The 21,789-nt window shown below is 40.6% G+C and overlaps 1 protein-coding gene and 1 long non-coding RNA gene across 5 annotated transcripts; one reads left to right on the top strand and one right to left on the bottom strand.

Moving 5' to 3' along the window:
• Positions 1 to 681: 681 nt before the first annotated feature.
• On the bottom strand, positions 682 to 8,188 carry zfp36l1b (zinc finger protein 36, C3H type-like 1b). Of its 3 annotated transcripts, none has more exons than XM_051378594.1 (3): positions 7,975 to 8,188; positions 5,346 to 5,515; positions 682 to 5,227 (listed from the first exon to the last, which is right to left on the bottom strand). In XM_051378594.1, exon 3 carries the CDS (start codon positions 5,216 to 5,218, stop codon positions 4,247 to 4,249), a length of 972 nt encoding a protein of 323 aa, XP_051234554.1. In that variant the 5' UTR covers positions 5,219 to 5,227; positions 5,346 to 5,515; positions 7,975 to 8,188; the 3' UTR covers positions 682 to 4,246. The 3 variants fall into 3 exon arrangements, with proteins under 3 accessions (XP_051234554.1, XP_051234553.1, XP_051234552.1); XM_051378593.1 differs by having other exon boundaries at positions 5,350 to 5,515; XM_051378592.1 differs by lacking the exon at positions 5,346 to 5,515 and having other exon boundaries at positions 7,975 to 8,186.
• LOC127351285 (uncharacterized) lies at positions 6,281 to 17,584 on the top strand. 2 transcript variants are annotated; one of them, XR_007880846.1, is made up of 3 exons: positions 6,281 to 6,352; positions 12,195 to 12,295; positions 17,315 to 17,584. It is a non-coding gene; the product is annotated as an uncharacterized LOC127351285 (long non-coding RNA). The 2 variants fall into 2 exon arrangements; XR_007880847.1 differs by lacking the exons at positions 6,281 to 6,352; positions 12,195 to 12,295 and adding an exon at positions 15,930 to 16,478.
• Positions 17,585 to 21,789: the final 4,205 nt, after the last annotated feature.

The following is a 21,789-nucleotide window of genomic DNA, read 5'->3' as shown; positions in this document are numbered from 1 at the left end:
CTTCCAACATTCTGAACATGCAAACAATAGGAAATAAAGATATGTCATGAGAAATCAAGTTACTTTTAGATTTTATCAGGAAGAAGACACCAAGCCGCTGCATATTTATTAATAAGCACATAAGCACTGTTTCATTGTTAGCATACTTACTGTAGTTAGGCTTTTTAGAGCAGAATACTAGGTCATATTGTTCACCTCCACACTGAGGCTGATGTGATGAGGGGGAAAGTAGATAGACAAGTTGAAACAACACTGAACTACACCATTCTTTGGAAAAATTGAACAGCAATAATATGTACAGGGTTTCAACAGGTTCAATTTGAGACTTTTTAAGAATATTATTAATGTAAGATCTAGTATTTAATACCTACACTGGCACAAAAAAACAAAAACAAAAATACTATGGGAAAACTGTATTGCGGTTCCATGTTGGTTTTGTAGTTGTTACACCCTGATACAAATACTGCCCCAAAACACATTTAAAAGTGATACTAGAAGTTAACTTAATCCAATTCATTAAGACCTGTCAAAATTATATTTGACCTAAAATATAGATTATTGGAGTTGGACTTTTTAAGTATGTAGTAAATGGGCTGAAACTCTGGTATGGTCCTAACTTCTAACTTCTGCAGTGTCCTGCTTTGTACTACATCAGAAAATTAATTGACAGGAAGTCACACATTCAATATAAATACAACTTTTATTGGCTTTAACTGTAATCTGTCATTACAGAAGGAACCACAAACAAAGTAATTACTGTAGTAACAGCAACGGCTGCTGGAGAATACATTCAACAGTTGCTTTTCATGTGTCAATCCTGTTAACCTACACAAGACATTATAGGCATTTATCTGCTATCACAGACAAATATGAAGGCACAACATTTGAGATATATGGAATGTATTTGAAGGCACTTCGTGGGGAAAAAGTGGTTGAAAATAAACTTTACATCATCATCATGACTCAAAGTGCTAGCTAGTTAGTCTGTGCTTGATACTGCTTCTATTGTCTTTTCAAAATAATAGCTTAAAATGTTTTTGTTAGAGCAAAACTGAATCAGTGGTTTTGATAATCCAATGAGAATTTCTCCCCGTAAAAGACACCGACATGAGGACAGGACTGTTCCAGATCTGGTCTACATTCTAGAGAAGATGCTGCCCAAAACTGCAGCATGCCCGAGAGGCCTTAATGGAAGCTATGGTTAATCTGTAAATAAGATGCAGGTGGGAGATTTAAACAGGGTTCTAAGAGATCAATCAAATTCAATAGATCAATATTAATGCTGTCCGTTTTGAATATTGTGCTGTTCAAATTATTTATGCAGATGCTCTGTAAAGAACTGCTCTGCACTGACGCTGGTATACTTGAAGGATAAGAAATAAACACACTGAATGTATTGAAGAATACAAAAATATTTTCCCAAACATTTGAGTGCAATTTACAAGAACTGTCAATAAATATAGGCATTTATATACACAATGAATTTCACAGTTCAGAAACTACATAGACCCTGTGTGCACAGATAACAGTGTGGAACAGAGCTACAGGGAAGCTGCTCTAGACGCAAACACAAGGGCTGCAACTAACAATTATATTCATTATCCATTAATCATTTAACTATTTAGTCTATAAAATGCCTAAAAATCAAGAGAGAAAATTTCCCAGAGGCCAAATTGACTTCTTTGCTTCTTTAGTCCAACAAACTGCAAAACTCAAAGATCATAAATGACAAAAAAAAAGAAAATGCTTCTAGCTTCTCAAAGTAAGGATTTTTTTCCCACATTTAAGTTGGAATTTTAAAAATATTTTCTAAAAAGTTTCTTTCAGTCACCTCATCGTTGCATTTCTAGCAGACACACTGGCTAGAAAGGCAGCGAATTCTCTCCTGCAGTTGTGCTGCAGCAACATGCAGTGTACTTCAGAAGAAGGTACATTGTGCAAGAACCCTGTTAAACCAGCACCACCTGCACCCTGAGTGCATTAATACTTATGCCAATAGCTTAGTTACCTGATTAGTTTGCAATCACATGATTAGCTTTTTTCATCATTTGAACTTGATTATGGCAGCTGCAGAGACTCACCCCCTGACCCCCTCACTGGGAGGACAGGGATGTTGACTTTGACACTTCAGACTGCAACAGAGAGCCTCGACCTGCAGTCAAACATGTGGGAGGAGCAAACAATAAATACAAACGCTAACCCTTTGTGTTTTAAATTAAGATTTGCTTTCAAAATAAATCAAGTGTTACAAAAAAATGTAATTGCAGCATAATATATTAACTGTGAAAAAATAACAAAAAACAGCTTGTCACAATCTTGCAATTAATAAGGAGGATCATAATTTAACATAAAAGAAAATATATATTCTATTGTTTCATTAAATATAAAATAAAAATGCTTAAGATCAACAATAAATACATTTTGATAAATAAGCAGTAAGCCAATGCCTGAAGGTTTTGGGAAATAACCTAGACAATAATAACAACATAATATTATTGAACATGGTGGAATCATTCAATTTCAGACAGCTGGCTGAGACGTCTCTTCAGACAGAACTGATGCTGGTTGGATAGGTGTGACGGCAAACTGCTGATGTTTAATTATGAAAACAAAAGGCGGCAAATTAACACCAGGAACCTGGCAGCTGCTTGTAAACATCTGCTGAAAATCAACACCTATTGTCACCTCAGCGTGAACAGCTGTCATTGAAACTACCAAGACACACTGTTTAAACCTGGGATTAATGGGCATCCTGAGCGATCGGATCACAAGTGGACAGCTCTAAATACAGACGCATGGTAATCAGATCACTCAGACAATTGCTGAGGTGGTCCACACATCTTTTGTAGTGTAAACGCTAATGTGGCCGCCTTCTCAACTGACCTCCTGTAGACACGCATGAAGAATGCTTTCCATTGGGTTTGTGTTAGAGCTCTCTGCCAAGATGAGCAGCAGATGTCTGTGAAAAGTTGTCTACAACAACTCCTTAATTATTTGGGCCTTCTTGTAGAGTTGGTAAACATTATACATTGCTTTATTTACCCCCAATTTCTTTCTTTGTGTAAAAAACACATTGTGTCCGATTGTCCCAGCTTGCTGGCTGGCTTTTACTTTCTATGACTGTGACATCAAAGATGACTTAGAATGCCACACAATCAGAGAGAGTAAAAGTGTGTATTAAGCTGTTATAAAGTTAAGTTATAAAATCACCACAGACTTTAGTGACGCTGAACTGAAAAAAAGGAACGAATAATCAAAGCTTAGTTTTAAACCAGTCAAAATGGCAGTAATAATGGACAATGTGAGTAGGGTAGAGCCCTACACTGATTATTTGCATAAAGTGTGGGGAAGTGAGATCCATTCACAGGTGGTCACTGGAGACAAGTGAGATCCATTCACAGGTGGTCACTGGAGACAAGTGGAGAACCATTATGCGAACCAATGTACTTAAAGCTGTGCACTTGTGATCAGATCACCCAACACCTTTTTTAATAGCAGGTGTAGACAGGGCCAAAACCGTATTCAAAGTGTTCTGTGGACAATCCAGAGTGAATGGACACTGATTTGGAAGAGATGTTGCTGTTGAAGTGATTTAAGTGTATGCCTTAATGCTGTGAGCATAAACTAAATTCAACCAACCAAGTATTGGGATGGAGAGAGAGATAAATAAAACCCAAACTGTCTGCATGGCTGAGAGTGTAAGAGGTAAGCGCGAGAATACTTTCTTGGAATTTGAGTAATTCGGCTGAAATGACTCCAAATTCAGGTCATTTTGAATCCTGTTCATAGTGCATTCAAATCTCTGGTGAGACCATTTCACTCTGCAGCTCCACCAAACAGTTCAATAATCAAGGCACATAGCACCAGCAACACACTAGTGCAGTAGACACACCCCGTGCAGAACACACACACTGACCTCACTTCCACTCCTACTGCCCATAATAAGTAATATTAAACTGCTTTATACAGTGATCTCTGAGCTACTGTTCACATTCATTCCAGCGTGGCACCAGTGCAGAGCCTTTACATTAATATGATTCAGGTTTACCAACTTTTTGAAGAGACTTGATCTGGGGGGGGCTTAAAAGACAAAAGAGAGAAGGCATCTCAGGTTGTGATGTAACTCACTGACTACAACAATGCAGAGTAGTCTGCTTCTCCTGCAAACAGGGCTGAAAAGAGGAAGAGAGTTCCCATCTTCCTCTCTCCTTCTCACTCCTATCTCAGGCCCAGGGATGCAGAAACCTTAATCATCAGAGATGGAGAGCCTGCTGAAGATGGGGAGGCGGCGGGAGGCATCCAGGAGGGGTGACTCAGAGCCACTCTGACTGCTCTGGTAACCCTCCTGGTCAGACAGAGAGTCTGGGAGGCTAGGGGGGCCCTCTGATGTGGGCTGGAAAAAGGTAGTTGGGGAAGGTGGGGCCTGAGGCTCAGACACAAGTGTTGGCCCCAGGCTGGGGCCAAACAGGCTGCCAAACTCCTGGCTGGAATAGGTGAAGGGGCTGGTGAGGTCTTCAGTGGAGAACATTGGCGGAGGTGTGGGGCTGTCCTGCAGGCCGCCGCAGCTGGGGAAGCCTGCAAAGCTCAAACTGTGCTGCAGCCGAGGGCGTTGCATCTTGTTGAAGGTAGAGAGGGGAGGGGGCCCGCGGCGCTCCTCTGCGTTGTGGATGAAGTGGCAGCGGGGTCCATAGGGGCAGAAGCCGATGGTGTGGAAGGTGCGGCACAGCTCAGTCTTGTACTTTGGGTGACGGCTCAGGCTGCGCAACTCGTGCATGCCGTGGGCAAACTGGCACTTGTCGCCGTACTTACAGGTGCCGTTCTCCTCAAAGGGCCGACACAGCTCTGTCTTATAGCGGCTCGAGTTGACTTGGCTGCTTCCACCTACACACACCTGACTACCGGGTCGCAGCCTGTCTCCCAGCTCTGAGTAGGAGCGCTCACGGAAACGGTTCTCCTTGTTGCTGTTAGAACTGCCACCCAGCAACACAGTGGGATCTGTTTTATGGCTGTTGACAAACTGGTTCTGGCTGAACTTCGCACTGGGGAGGCTGACTGAGTGACGACGTTGTAACAGGCCTCCTGCAGAGGGGGCCCCCACCACCTTCCTGTCCAGCAGGGACCCAGTGGTGGTGCAGGGGGAGAGGTTGGCACTGGAGCATGGGACCGAGGTCAGCTGAGGTCCACCAAGACTGTTGTTGTTGCTGCTGTAGTTCAACATCTTATTGTTCTGAAAAGAGAAACAAGTCATTTAGAAAACAGTCCATTCAATAAGCACAGCAGTTCATTCCTGGTGATTAGAATTGATGTGATTGATTTATACCCCAAAGTCAAATCTGCAAACTCACTCACTAATATTAGCTTCCCACTCGAGTGAGACAGTGGAATGGAGGCACCACAGACGAGAGGAGCAAATTTGTTCCAAAGAATTGCGTGTCATTTCAAATTTGTTCCAACTTGATATCCTGAGATGGTTACTGACTACAAAATAGTCAGTTGTCACAAGCAGGTGTTGGACCTGAAGACCAGTTATGAAGTGAAAAGGTTTTAGATTAATAAAAACTGCCAACTTATTAAAGAAGCATGATTTCTTCCTGAAAGCTACGCATCACGCATGCAGCCTGTCTTCCTCTGCTCTGTGAGGGTGCATGAGGGCGAGCCTCAACTCCACCAAGAGTGAACCCAGGTGACGGCAACTATTCTTCCTATCCTTACTGTAAGTTCAATAAAACCGCTAAAAAGCCAAATTAGAGTAATGTATCAATACACCTGTTCAACAAGTAGAAACTTGGCCCGTTCTGTCCCCAGGCTGCACCACCAGTACTGTAGTACACTTCCAATGTGTAGGATTTAGTGGCATTTAGCGGTGTTACTACAGATTGGAACACCCTCGCCTCACCCTCCCATTCCAAGTGTGTAGGAGAATGTACAGCGGCCACAAACTTGTTTACAACCATATCTATAGCCAGTGTTTTGTTTGTCTGTTCTGGGATACTGTAGAAACTAGCAAGCTCACATGAACCAATTACCACAGACAGACGCTCTCTGGTGCAGATACTGTGGATATTTCACAAGCACCGACCAGGTCAAGCAAGAGTAAACCGCAGTGAACACACCGGTTGCTGCCGATGTCATTCCTTACCACGGTTTTGACAGTTTTAATGTAATACGTCAATAACAGCAAGCCTCTTTTACATGCAGCTCAACTGCTGTTATAGGAAAAGGAAGCGCAGGTGAAAAAAATCCCAAAAGGTCAAAACCATACAACATTCTGCTGAAGCAAGTCATGAGACACATACAGGGAGAGAGAAACAGAAAGAGGTGGAGCAGGGCCATCCGGACCAGATCAGGGGAGGTATGTACGTGTGTGGATAATGGTATTGAAGGGAAAAGCAAGGTGAGTTGATTAAAATAGTTTGAGGGTCAAGTTGTGATTTAAGAAAATAAGGTAATATTCTACTAGAAAAGGGGCAATGTAGCCTATTATTAATTATTTAAATACTTTCAATTGACATGGATTAGGGTTAAGACTGTTTTTGTGTTGACAAACCAAGTCTCAAAATGACCACAAACCACAGAACTAACTCTAATGGAAACAGAAAAAGGGGTGATAGAAACAGAAGGCAGGGTGACTCCAGTCCGGCTTCCCAGCAGCAAAGACTCTAGACTGCGCACTGGGATTTTATAACTGAATTATGAGCAGGACACACAGACTGTGTGGAAATCTGATGTTTTCACATTACAGATGAGGCAAAAAGGCATTTAAACAAGAAAGACTCATATAGGCTGATAGGCACAAAATGAAATGACAATCAAGTAAAGAGTGGGGAGTCACCAGGCAGCAGAAGAGAGTACGCCGAGTCAGCAATGCTGGAAGCCAGTCAGACGGCATGCTAAATATTGCAATGCATGATAATCAAAGTTTTTTGCATTAATTGGAATAGTCAGGGTTATTTATAACCTATGTAATTTTATATTAACAAAATTGTACAAAACTTGTACTGCTTTTTGGCAGACAAAACCGATTTAAAAAAAAAAAAAAAGGCACAATCTCTTTTCTTACATAAATACCACTGTATGAATGAAAAGCCTAGTGGAAAAAATAAAAAAGGGGTAAGTTTAAAACTTTTTATAAACGTTTGTATTATGCCGGACGGGCTTCATTGCTTAATATCTGACTGCCTGCTACTCCTCTTGTGATTTGACATTGAGGCATCCCCTTTTGAGGCTGGGCTGGATTAGCTGACTGTCAATCTTACGGCCTCAGTAGAAAATAAGCAGTTTAGTAAATGACTGTGGGTTTGCAGGAAGATATTTAAACTGTTAAAGCTTAAACAGCTCAGCACACTGCAGAGGACATGCAGGAAATTAAAAGTAAAAAGGTAAAGATGGCTAACGCGATAAAGCCATGTGTTGCAATGTAATGACTTTATAACTACTTAAACACAATGACGCTCAACTAGTCAAGTGACACACAGTTCACACAGACGGCGAGGAAGTAGCTAAGCTAACGCACAGTCACACAGTTCGCGCTAGTTAACAACAACAACGCCAGCGTTCATTTTACACTGTTTAGGACAACCTTCAGACACTGATAGTAAACTGGTGCTTAGACTGCTCGACATTCAAATGTACATTTAACGTTAGCTGCTTTATTTCAGTGTTAAAAAATCAACATTAAACACAGAGTGCTCCGTGTGTGCGTCACGCTCACATTACCTTTTAACGTTAACTAACCTAACGTTAACAAACATCACAAAGTTCACCAGCAGCCAAAACCTCTTTTAAACAATCGTAATTGGTTTTAAAAAGCTGAAAGGCGTTTAAACTTGACGAGTTACATGTACTGTAACTATTTCAACACTCATGGGACTGCTTTAAGTTAGTGCCCTCAAAAACTTAACACCAAACTTGCAGTTGGCTAGGCTCGGGGTTAGCATATTTCCTCCAGAAGGACTGAGATTCGCCGCCATGTACCTTGTTAGCGACTTCTCTGTACTCGAAGAAAGGAGAAGAAATAGTCGTTGTCATGTTTGCTGGTAAAGAATTGGAATAAACGTTTGCTGTTGTATGAGATAGTCCAGATTTCGGTGTTTTCAGCCCCATGGAGAGCCCCCTCCTCTGCCGGGTTGAGCCGCTGCGCAGTTGATTTTAAGGAGCAGCGGCCATGGCTGCGCGGTGGGCGGGCTTAAGACTGACCTGCCGCAGCCAGCAAACAGTGCCTCTGCCGGACGAACATATAACTGCCTCAGTTCTCCGTAGAGGATGGTCTTTCATAGGCCATGTAGAAAACAATTGTCTGTTTTGATGAACACTTTGATTATAGACTCATTCCTCATCACAGAGCGCCATGGGGAGTCATCCCTGCCTTAGTCTATCAAACTCCCTCAGAGTGTCAGAACATTTAAATGCCTTTTAGTATTGTTTTGCTTGGTTTTATTTTGTCTTTGTCATTATGTTTCCCCTAACCACCCATATGCTTTGGCTTAAACCTAACCAACTCTTAACCAGTTATTAACTTCACTTAACCAGAGTTATTTTTGCAGCAGTGGAACTGAAGGGCAGTTATCAGACAGACATGCACTATTATGAACTATGAAACAGTAGAGAGGTTGTCATCTGTATGCACAGCATGTCACACTAGTGTCATATTATGTTTTAGTTCTTTATTTCTAGTTGTTTGGCACAGACTCTGTTTGTCATCTTTGTTACTCCCATCACGTCTTTTTTTCTTCTTTATTCTTTTGGTTTTACATGTGTAAGAGGGTCATGCTCTCCATGGTTCCCATTGATCTCTTAACGCCCTGATTAAATGCCCAGTGTGTGGTTTCCCCTGTGGATTGAGTTATTGTAGTATTTTGTTGAATAGTAGTGGTGTGAATGTGAATGTTACCAGTATGATATTGGACCTGATTTGAAGGATAATGCTGATGTATTTCCCATAAATGTTGTAATTATGATTCTATGGGTCATGCTAACTTTGCACTCAACACCTCTGTTCAGGGTTAGCCGTGTGGGAGCCACCTACATTTCCAAATAAACTGAATTTTTATGTAAACACTGTATGACAGAGAGACTCCAGTTGTGGCTAATTGCTCTGCAAATTGATCTAAACACTACTCCAAGACATTATATTGTTTTTATTTTTTGGTTAACCAACCCAGTGGTTCCCAACCTTTTTTATTGTGTAAACTGATGACCCCTGACTAAGTGACATATTTTATGGATATTTCATATTATATTCAATGCAGTCCAATAACAGTAGAGAACTACATTGTATAATAAATAGTGAACACAATATTTGAAAAATAAAACAAAATATTTGGATCAATTTTTAGCAGATTATTTCCTGGAAATATATCGGAGTTGAGTGTTCCTAATATTTGTAGGAACTACAATTCTCTTTCTGTAGTATGTAATTTAAACAATCATACATACTTAATAGGCTTCTTTCTGACAGATTCAGTGTTTCCGCTCATTATTCCATTAGCTCTTTGGTAGTTTGAACTTCTTTAATGCAGGATGAGGCTGTTTATCAGAGCTTGAAGGCTCTGTGAATATAACTTGTGTTCAGGTTTTCAAAGTTTAGATGTTTAAACAATAATTTAAACTTTAAAAGTAACAATTTTGTAATAAATTAGTGAAATGCTGAGATATACCCTGCAAGTACTCTAGGACAGTGGTTCCCAAAACCTCTCCTTAAGGGAGCCTATCATTGAGTAAACTAAGTGACATATTTTATGGATATTTCATATTATATTCATATATGCATAACAAGTACATGGTAAATGGTAAATTGTCTGTACTTACATAGTGCCTTTCTAGTCTTTTCAAACACTCAAAGCGCTGTACACTACATGCAACACTCACCCATCTGCACACATTCATACCCTGAGGGTAGTGGCTGCCATGCAAGGTGCCAACTGCTTATCAAACGAACATTGCGGAGCAATTTGTCGGTTCAGTATCTTGCTCAAGGACACTTCAACATGCAGCGAGAGAAGCCGGGATCGAACCGCCAACCTTCTGATTATTAGACAACCCGGTACAGAACAACTGATAAACTGTACAATGAACCCAGTAGTTCTTTAAGGAACTTTTCAAGTTTTCTTATACCCCTTAAAATCAAGAGTGCTGTGACCACCTATGAAGCTTTGGCGACCCCTAGTTGGAGTCCCGACCACCTGGTTGGGAACCACTGAATTAACAAACAAAATTGTGACTTTTTCTTTCAGCTACCATTGTAATTTCGATCATAGCACGTATGTCTGTGAGAATTATTCATCAAACCAAACGAACAACCTTCAGATCCACATTTGTTTAACCATTCTTGAAATATTCAATTCACTTACAGGAAATCACCAAGTGAAATAAACAGATAAAGCTGATTTCATGGCTTACAATGGATGTAACTATGTGTTAAATACAGAATTACACCATCAAAGGAGGAAGATTTGTTCAGTTCGTTATCTGACTTTGTTTAAAGGGCCAGTGTGTAACATTTAGGAGGCTCTATTGTCAGAAATGTAATACGATATTCATATGCTTTCATTAGTGTAAATCACCTGAAAATAAGAATTGTTGTGTTTTTTTGTCCTGAGAATTTTTATCTAAAGACTTTACAGGTCTCCTTCCATGGAGTCTGCCATGCTGAACGTTACATATGTATCAGAGAACAATGGCAACAATATTTCCTCCTTCACGCTTGGAAGGGGAGGGTGAAGTGACAGAGTTGCAATCTGCAACTACACTGGATTTTAAAGGTCCCATTGTAACTTTTAGAAAACCTTGTTAATAATGACACTGTTGGCCGATAAGTGAACTGCAGTCAGTTTCCTGTTGTTGTTGTTGTTGGTGCAGTAGTAGCAGGCATGAGCATCATCCTGGGCATCGGCCAAAAGTGACAAAAAGTGAAGTACACAAGACTGAATGCTGGGAAATAAATTAAAATTATATTTAGAATAACATTACTATCTGCAATGTTCCTATATTTTATTTGGACCATTGACTCCTAACTAGCTTGCCGTTTACCCCATCAGCCAACACCACAAGGCAACCAATGCCGAACCCACACCGTGCAGTTAGGTGGCCAATCCCAGTTTAGTTTAGGCTACATTACGTCACTTATGTATTATGACAAACTGTGTTGTAGCCAACAGTAAGTTAGTAACATTATCAAGGGTCACATTAGCTGGTAAAGTACCTAGCATAGCATATCCACTCAGATAGTTCTTTGCCAGTGATAGCTTTAGCGAGCAAGCAAGCAAAGGTTAGCTAGCCATGCTGAATAATGTGCGGCTCCAGTTGCACGCAATAGCAGCCATCAAATGAACCTGCAAATGGCAAGCTGACCAGTCTCAATGAAGCTAGGTGATCTTATCCACTCAAGACAGTATTTTGCTATGTTAGCTAGCTGGCAATTTAACAGTGTTAGCAAGCAAGCTTTCTCAGTCCAGTAAAAGTTGCTCATGAACAGCTCCTAAGAGGAAACGCTTTGCTAGAAACTTCTAGTCCTTAATAGGGGTTAATAATCTTTTTCTTGTCAAAATGCAGCTTCTCACATCACAAACAATATGCATATGGAGGTGATTTCCAACTGCACTAGCTGTTTCAGCAATCTTTCCCACCCCAGCTTCAATATTTTTGCCGAACTGTGGAGACAAAGGGCAATGTATGGAAGCCCATTTCCGCCAATTTGACGCAAATTGAGAAAAGTTTCTCATTATTCTGGGGTGCTAAGTCAAAATATTGAGAAAAGTTTCTCATTTATTTGAGGTACTAAGTCATTATTTGAGTCAATTTTTGCTCATGGTGGTACTGTTGGGTCTCTGTAATTAATGTTAAAGAGTTTGGTCTAGACCTGCTCTATTTGAAAAGTGTCCTGAGATAACTTCTGTTATGAATTGGCGCTATACAAATAAAATTGAATTGAATTGAATTGAATTGAAATGGGATTCCATTCCATTTAGACTCTTACAGGAATTACAGCTCTGGTCAAAATGAGGATCCATGGCTCTTCTCAGGAAAAAATGTCTGAAATGAAATTGGCACATCAGTTTTAATGCGATCTTGGCTGCATTGCGTTGTTTCCAAAGCATAGCATTAGCATGTTTTTCATTTTTTCATTTCCAGTAATTCAATTTTACTGAAGCACTGGGACTATTTTTTTTTTACTAAAAGCCTGAAATTACTTACAGGGTCAATTCTCCTGTGGCAATCTTCCCATCAACACACTGGGCTTCATGAGATCCCTGAGACTTTGGCATCGAGTGCTGGGCGCCTGACTGTTGATATGGAGGTATTTTGCAATACAAAATATACTGTGGTTTATTTTTGAAAAACCTTTGCTACCACGACACAACTCCTTTACTCCCTTCTCTTGTTGTTTTTGTTATGGGGGACTGAGGTCTGTGTGCTTTGATGGCGAAAAAGAAAGCACAGCAGGAATGAGCAGAATGGCTGTGTGTTTGAAGAGCAGATATCTGATTTATTTGGCCTCATATACTGTGGTATGTTATTACAGCAGAGACCCATGGTGAGATAAGAGCAGTGCACTCAAATCTGTTTACTGAGTCAGATGTGCTTCATTATCTTGGTCTCTGTTGCATGAATCCTGTTTTCTTTTTCTCCTAAAATGTAGAGGAGTTGACTGAAATGCGGGAAAGTTAAAAAGAAATCTCCCAAAATAAAACGCACAGTGAAAACCTGAACACATGATATTTTCACAGAGCCTTCACTCTCTCATCCTTGTTAGCCGTAGAAAAGTTAAAACAACCAAAGAACTTACAGAACTATGGCAGGAAAACACTGAATTTGTCAAAGAAGAAGCCTATTAAGCATCATATGTGATTTAGTCTTGACAGAAAGTCTTTAGTGCTTACACTTTACAGGGAGGTTTTAGTGATTAAGGGGCATCTGCACTGAGCAGCAGCAAGATAAATCTGCCCATGGAGTCCAGACGATGGGAGTGGTGGCTGATGACTCTGCTGAAGCTGATGAAATAATGGCTGCATATGAAAAGTCTTTTTTGCTTTGGAAGGTTCCTAAATGAGTTAAGTGACCTTCAAGTATTTCAGTGGCAGCCATGATAAGAATGGTTTGAAAGGTGCTTCAATGCTGAACCATCATTTATTTGCAGAGTCTTTAGCCTTATTGGCTGCTATAGCCTAGTGTAAGTGCAGTTGGATTCTCTTAGGAGTCCTTCATATCTTTCCTTAACCTCATGTTGTTTTCCACAGAAGACTGGGCAGAGATGGTTGTGTACAGTAACATTAACATATACTGAAAGCAGAGAGAGAGAATCATATTTAAAAAGCAGCAGCAAGATGATTAGCTGACAATGAAGGTTGTCACTGTGCAATTGGATAGATGAGATCAAGCTGATGAGAACAGCTGATATCACAATTGACAGCCACCGATAATGACAGCAAGGATGGAAAGGAAAATTAAGCGCAGGCTTATATGCATAACAAGCCAAATATTCTTAATTATAATCAAATGTTCTTGTATTGCGAAAAAAGATTTGCCAATGTGGTAAGCTAATTTTGCTTGCCTAGAATTCCTCAAACTGGCATGAAAATCTAACCATTGAAATACTGTAATGGGCCCTAAAACTAGAAAATATGCCAAACATGTAATGTATTTAATTTATTACAAAGAGAATTCTGTACACTAACACTTTATTAAAATAAATATTTTTCACTTTTTGAGCTGAATTGAAAGGGGACATATTATGCAAAACCAACTTATTAATCATTTGATTATGTACATTTGGGAATCTGGAGGGCCTATCAGCAGGCAAAGTGTGAAAAAAAATGACTCAGTCATGTTTTTGTGGGCTGCCTCAGTCAAAATACAGGAGATAAATCACTCCGTTTCAGACAGTCAGACTTTTAGACGTCATTTCGCCTCCATGTTGCCACCTACCGCAGTTTACTTCCTGTTGACTATCGGAGCTCCGCCATTGTTACTATAAAAGGCAAGCTAGCGGAGATCAAGCAAGCGAGCCCAGCCGGCAGCCTGCCAGCCTAATGCAGAGCTGCCAACCACCTGCGGCGCTACTATTGGGCCTGGGCCCACCCATTTTAGGCCCGGACCCACCTATTTTGACCCAGGCCTATAGTGAGTAGTGAGTGATTTTCATTCTAGCTGTTCATCCAATAAGCAGCCTGAGGAAAGCTTTAATTGAAAGCTTCTCAGCCAATCAACGGCTTCTACCCCACATGTGGACTCTTAAGCCTGCCCACAGGCTGCATCGTCACCAGCAAGTGATCCAATGAAATGAATGACGTTGGCGCGCAAGCTTTTCAAGCAAGCTCAATGAGACAGACACAGACGGTAGCTATTAGCTAATATGAAAATGTCAACATGGCAAAGCAAAGCAGCTTGTTTTCATTTAAATTCACCAAGAAACACTCCGAGGAGCAGGAGGAGGAAACTCCTGCCATTTTAAGTAACGTTACGAGTGACGAGTAACGATCCAGCTCGGCCACCCTCTCCCCATCAAGTCCTCCCGTAGCCACCCCCTCACACCAGCAAGGCAAGTAACAGTTAGGCTAACGTTAACGTTAGTGCCTGGCTGTCTGTATGCACATTTTCTGGAGGGAAAAATAATATTGGCAGTAGGCAGAGGTAACTTATGATAGCGTTTTATTTATGTCTTTGTCCGCTTCAGCACTGAGCTGAGGACAGCGACACAAGAGCCACACAGGTAGGCTACTGAGTCGCTGTCCTCAGTGCCGCAGAAGAGCGCTGAAACGGAGATGATTATTGGCTTTAGCCCTATTCGCACAGGACTAGTATTACCTGGGACCTCTAGTAACTTGAAATAATTGTGGAGGTCGTCTGTGATCTTAATCCCGTGCGAATCTGCCATGTCTATAATTTGTAAAGTAAAAATTCCACCGCAAATTACCTACCATATTTTGCCAAACACAGAGGTCATGTGATAATATTAGACCCGTGCGAATCGGCATCTCTGTGATTTGGGGTGGTTTTGTTTTTTTTTAAGGTTTTTTGTGTTTTCCGCTCCTTTTTTCTGCCTTTTTCCCGGTCGAGAATTATGGAGGCTGCGTTGGCAATTATAAATGAAAGTTTTGACAGCATTTTGGGTGCAAATTCAGGAGACTCATCTAGGTACACAGCATGGAGACCCATTCGCAGAAAGAGCAAGCTCAAATCCATCAGAAGAGCGAAATCTCTAAAGATAATTAGATGGATTACATGCATGGCAGCATGCGGTAAGGAACATTTTTCTATCTTTCAACAGGCTCACCAGTTATTAGGTTTTTTATTGTTACGCATAGGTTACGCAAAGCCTTGACATCATATCCAGGGGATAATGTCAGTAAATTCGAATTAAAACACAGGCTTCGCTTATCCCGTGCGAGTGCGCCGCACGAAACACAGACGTGGTGGGGTAATTACTAAATCACATGAAGTCCCCAGGTAATAGGCTACTAGTCCTGTGTGAATAGGTCTATATTTTAACTGGCCCATCCAGTTTTTTTGGCGGCCCACCCACAATCAAAATCCTGGCGCCGCTAGTGCTGCCAACTCTCATGCTTTGGCCGAGACTCGTTCGTTCCTTCTTAAACTCCCCGACGGTAGATGGCGCTGATGAGCGCCACTGAACCCAATGTGCTGCACCCCGTTCTATATATACAGTCTATGGCACCCCGAAGTTTGCGACAGAAGAAGAGATACTGAGAAAGACAGCGGGATAAACTACCTTGAGAAGTCTGATGAGAATCTGAGCTGAGACTAGGTATGTAACAATGAAATGTCGTCCAATTGAGTACTCACTCTCTTAAACTTTAAATCTTGAAATAAATTATTTGTTTGTGTTTGTGTGTGTGAACATTATTTAGTGTGGCGAAAGCTGTCATAACATGCAGCAGGAGACCCGTTTTTGGCTGAACATAAATCATGAAGTGCTCTTAAGAATACAATTATTCACAACATAGGTTAGGTTTCAGTTAAGAATTAGTTTAATACCATTCTAATCAAAATATCAATCAACCTACAGGTACCTAGGTCCAATCTTAAACACTGGTCTATGAATAAGGCTTTATTGTGATACAGGCAGTCATTTAGGCACAACAATAGTTTTCTGGTTGAATGTTCAGTTCAAGTCTAGAAGGCCCTACAAGTCATGATGCCGAACATGACTCAGAATAAGTTCAGGTATTGCACATCTTTAGCAGACCACCCAAAAATCCACTAGAATGCAGGAAATCACATCTACTTAATCCAAAATTTCCTGGGGGTGGACCTTCTAGTGATGGGTTGGTCACGAACGATCCGGCTCTTTGAAGTGAACGATGGGAGCCGGCTCCTGATTGGGAGCCAGATCCGAATTTTTTTCTGTTAAAGCCGCATGATTTTGGTTACAGATGCACAGTGAGCATGTGAACAGGTGGGAGGGAGGCTTGACAGAGCGAGAGAACTTGCTACATAGACAGAGACTACACACTGGAAAGGTGAGGAAAATGAGTGACAGAAAATGTAGTACAGTTTGGACATATATGTATATATATGTGATAGACGGTTCAAAGGCAAAGTGTAGAAAGTGCAAAGTTAAAAATTTCATATTGAGCAGCTTTTTGTCTAATTGAGATGGGTCTTTGTTTTTGTATTTTATTGTTTTTGTATTTATTTTTTAAGCACTCTGTTCCATGTTGAGTATATTAATAAATCCATATAAATAATAAACATTTGATATAATGTATGTATTTACATTAGATATTCATTTTACACATAATTTGGTAATAAATTAATTTAAGCAACAGAAAATCTGAGGAGCCACCTGGGAGCCGAAAGAGACGGCTCTTTTTAGTGAGCCGAGCCAAAGGAAACGGTTTTCTAAAAAGAGCCGGAATTCCCATTACTACTCTATTACTACTATTAGAAGCTACCAAAATACCGGGAGTGAGTTATGGTGATTCTTTTCTGTTTGTGTAACTTGCTAATGTGCTAAACAGCTGGGGCTAGCTGCGTGGTTTTCTGTGTTACGGTGTGTGTGTGTTACGGTGTGTAAATTAACTTGATCTACCTGCACCGGAGTTAACAATAGAGCTACTGTGAGAGAGAAATAGTCAAACTGCAGGGATTCATTAGTTTAGTAAAACTGTGTAACTACGACGCTCACTAGGCTGTTTTGTGCAGTCCAACACTGCTTTATTATTTTATTTTATAACTTAGGACTACTTTGAGCCACAACGAGCTGTTGTACTTGTATTATATTATACTGTATTGTATTATATTATACTGTATATTGCTGCCTTACTAGTAACACTGAATCTGCCTTGTTTTACAGGTGACCTGATGAAGCTCAGGTGTCCCTGGACCCATCAGAGGACAGAGACAGCTGTAGCATCAGGACAGCCTGGGTATCCAAAGGAAGACTCATCAAGATGAACACTGCCTGCAGAGCTCCATTACCAGCTCACACTTCAGTATACTAGAAACCTAAGATACCTTGATGAAGGACACGATCTGCACAGTTTACATAAAAGTTATAGCTTTGTTACTTACAACATGTGTAACTAGAATATGAATTAATCATAAATAAAGTGTTTTACTTTTAGGAAGAGTTTTGGTCATTTTTTAATTCAGTAATAAGTGTGGTTTTATATAAATAACATGTTATTTCACAAAGGTTTTACGAAGATTTCCTGGATGTACAAGAGTTGAAAACCTGGTTCGTGTAACATCTATCAATATGAAAATGTTAAACCTGTATTAATTAAATTCAGTTCAATTCAATTTTATTAGTATAGCGCCAATTCATAACAGAAGTTATCTCAGGACACTTTTCAAATAGAGCAGGTCTAGACCGAACTCTTTATAACATTATTTACAGAGACCCAACAGTACCACCATGAGCAAGCACTTGGCGACAAGGGCAAGGAAAAACTGCCTGTTAAAAGGCAGAAACCTAGGACAGATCCTTCGGCTCTAGGTGGGTGGTCGTCTGTCTCGACCAGTTGGGGTGAGAGACAGAGAGAGAGAGACAAACAGACAGACAGGTGCACAGTCACATTAATGACTGTAAGCAACACAATACATTACTGTCTCACATTCAAACTTTATTACGTTGGAAGATAAATGACATGCCAATATATAATGATAGAATATTCAGTATACGGTATGTTTAATGGGGTTCAAACATAATTGCAGCTTTTACACATATCTGAAGGTTAACTTTGGTAATAATACCTTAAAGTTAAATTATCAGACTATGAAATATGAATACAGTACAGTTTACAGTTGGTTACTTAGCAGTTTTTAAACCACATCAACAAGTTACTTTATTAGATGAGTGATTCCTTCAGTTATGTTGACATGTGCAGGATAAAGTATTGCAGGCATATAATATGTTTAACTTCACTGGGCTGTGTAGACTGTAGGTCACTGCTCACTGCTGTACCTGTAAAGACAAGCATAAAACACAGTTAGTTCTCATAGTTAAGGTATAAACACTAACATTATGTGATGTTTTTATAGCAGTATTTACCTGAGGAAAACGTCACAGAAAGCTGTAATCCTGATTGTTGTTGATGATCATTTCTCCGTGATTTCAGGTCAGACTCCCGCTCTAACCTTTCCGGTGGTGAAGTTTTTGGTTTAGAAGCAGTTATTGAATTAATATTGATTGTGGGAGGGGCCGGAGCGTCATCCGCGTGAAACGCGTTATAATGCCGACCAATCAGAGCAGACTGGGCTTTTTCGGGAGGGGGGCCTTGTAGAGACAGGAGCTAAAACCGATCGATTCAGACGATCAGAAGAGGTGCTCAGCTATAGACATTATAAGTAAAATAATGTGTTTTTTGAAGATTAAAACATCTAAACCTATTGTTGTAGAGCCACAAAATACAATTATGAACCTGAAAAGGGGCATAATATGTCTCCTTTAAGAATGTGTACCTTAATCTAGACAAGACACAATTTCTTCAAACAGCATAATAAAAATAAGTGACTAGTTTTTAATGAAGGCACCAGAAGCATTCTTATTTTTAGATAAATTTTTTTTTATTAAACAATTAAAAACTAAACAGCTGCTTCATTTACAACACTGGGACAAGACTACTTTCTCTTAAACTGAAAAGTTGTGCAAGTGATCTTACTCTTAAAATAAGGAAAATAATCTTGTTCCTCTGCTTGGATAACATGCAAACCATTGTTGTAACTTATTACCTTATTGGTTAAATTTAGCTCAGTATTAGCTGTAATGTCTTATTAAGACAAAGTTAGATGAGTAAACCCAAGAAAGTCAGAGGACAAACCAGGTCAGTGGAGCAAACCCTGCCACCAACAGCTGCTGCTGGTGATATGAACCAATGATGTTGTGTCTTAAGCAAATTAAGGAACCGCTGCATTCCAAGGTCAGTCAGGAAAAGAACAGTCCTGTCTGATAGCAGCAATCAGATAAACATTATGTCATTCATGTCAGGAAACAGACAGGGAACTGAGCCAAGAGTGACATCACTGCTGACCAGAGGACTCAACACTGCCCATTCACCTCCTTTAATATGAGAAATGCTGGTTGTTGTTTAAAGGTTACTCAGAGCATGATGTTGTTTGTTGTCAGAAAGCCGTGTGGTGTCTGGAATTGCTCAGGAGCTCTATAAAACTCTTATCTGTGTGCATGCACAAGAATGTAGAAATATCTGCAACACAAACCTTTGACCCCACGTGCTGCAATGCCTGAGACAACAGAGGATGAGCAGTGTTATCGAACACATGCCCCTGTCATGAGATAACAAGAGTTTTACCAGCAAAAGCTGCTAGAGACCAGGAAAGGCACATTGTTTTCATTTCATCTCGGTTTCTCTTACATCATTTCCTCACTGTGGTATTTCCTTCAAGTGTTGCAGCTTTGTCTGAAACACACACTGCAATTATTCTGTATCCAGGCGGCCAGCCACAGAACATCAAGTTTTTGTTAAAACTGTACCCTGCAGAAGCCACTTTGGCAGGATGATGAGTGTCCAAACTTTGGTCTGTTTGTTTTATTAACAGCTGCAGATCAATCAGTAGGCTAGAGTCCCTTTTCCCTCCTACTCTGTATATTTTCAACTTTAAAAACTTGTTTGCCAATAAAATAATGCATTTTTAAAGTTTGTGGCAAACATTACTCTGCTGCTGTTACACCCCAAAATAGACATAAATTGAGTAATTGTTCAACTCTTAAGTCTGGGTATTTAATGACTGTGACACAGACCAGGAGCTCCCCCTACAGGCAGTGTAACAGAAGTGACATCACTGACCAACTTACCCTTTCTGTTCATCAAAATAAATAAAAAAAAATAGAAAACATGAACACACATAACATTGCATATAAGTTAGGGTTCAAGAGTACATTAGTTTAGACTTAAATGACCGCCCACATCATGAAGACCCTGGAGAGACTGGTTCTAGAACCACTGCGGCCCATGGTCAAACCTCACATGAACCCACTCCAGTTCGCCTACCAGCCCCGTCTGGGAGTTGAGGACGCCATCATCTTCCTGCTCAAACACATCTACACCCACCTGGACAAGCTGGCGAGCACTGTGAGGGTCATGTTTTTTACTTCTCCAGTGCTTTCAACACCATCCAGCCAGCTCTGCTGGGTTAGAAGCTGACAGCAATGGAGGTGGATGCCCCACTTGTGACCTGGGTTTTCAACTACCTGACTGGTAGACCACAGTATGTGCGCCTGCAACACTGTGTGTCAGATAGAGTGGTAAGCAACACCGGACCCCCCAGGGAACTGTCTTCTCTTCCTTCCTCTTCACCCACTGCACCATGGACTTCAACAGAACACAGAGTCCTGCCATCTTCAGAAGTTTTCTGATGACTCTGCTGTGGTGGGGTGTATCAGCAGGGGTGATGAGACTGGGTGACTTTGTCGCGTGTGAGCAGATCTACAGCTCAATGTGACTAAGACTAAGGAGCTGGTTGTGGACCTGAGGAAAGCCAAGGCTTCACTTAGCTGTTTCCATCCAGGGTGTCAGTGTAGACACTGTGGAGGAATACAAGTACCTAGGAGTTCACATTAGTGATGGGAATTCCGGCTCTTTTTAGAGAACCGGTTCCTTTGGCTCGGCTCACTAAAAAGAGCCGGCTCTTTCGGCTCCCAAGTGGCTCCTCATATTTTTTTTTGCTTAAATTAATTTATTACCAAATTATGTGTAAAATGAATATCTAATGTAAATACATGCATTATATCAAATGTTTAGTATTTATATGGATTTATTAATATACTAAACATGGAACAGTGCTACAAAAATAAATTATTAAACACAAAAACAAAGACCCATCTTAATTAGACAAAAAGCTGCTTGATATGAAATGTTTAACTTTGCACAGTGTACACTCTGCCTTTGAACTATCACATTAAAATGTGTCCAAACTTTACTACGTTTCCTGTCACTCATTTTCCTCGCCCTTTCCAGTGTTTAGTCTCTGTCTATGTAGCGCCAAGGTTTCTCGCTCTCACATCTCCCTCCCACCGGTTCACGTGCTCACTGTGCCGTGTGTGTCTGTAACCCCTCCCTCCCCCTCCTGCTCAGTGTAGATACACAGATGCCGCCACACATCTTGACCAATCACGTGGCTTTAACAGGAAAAAACGGGAAAATCTGGAAAAAAAAATCCGGATCTGGCTCCCGTCGTTCACTTCAAAGAGCCGGCTCTTAGACCCGGATCGTTCGCGACCGACCCATCACTAGTTCACATTGATAATAAACTAAGACTAAACTAAGCTAAGAACACTCAAGCCCTCTACAGGAAGGGACAAAGCCGGCT

This window comes from Dicentrarchus labrax, unplaced genomic scaffold (assembly GCF_905237075.1).
Source record: "Dicentrarchus labrax unplaced genomic scaffold, dlabrax2021, whole genome shotgun sequence".
NCBI lineage: Eukaryota > Metazoa > Chordata > Actinopteri > Moronidae > Dicentrarchus > Dicentrarchus labrax.
Note: the sequence above shows the minus strand (reverse complement) of the source record. Positions and strands in the feature narration are given on the sequence as shown.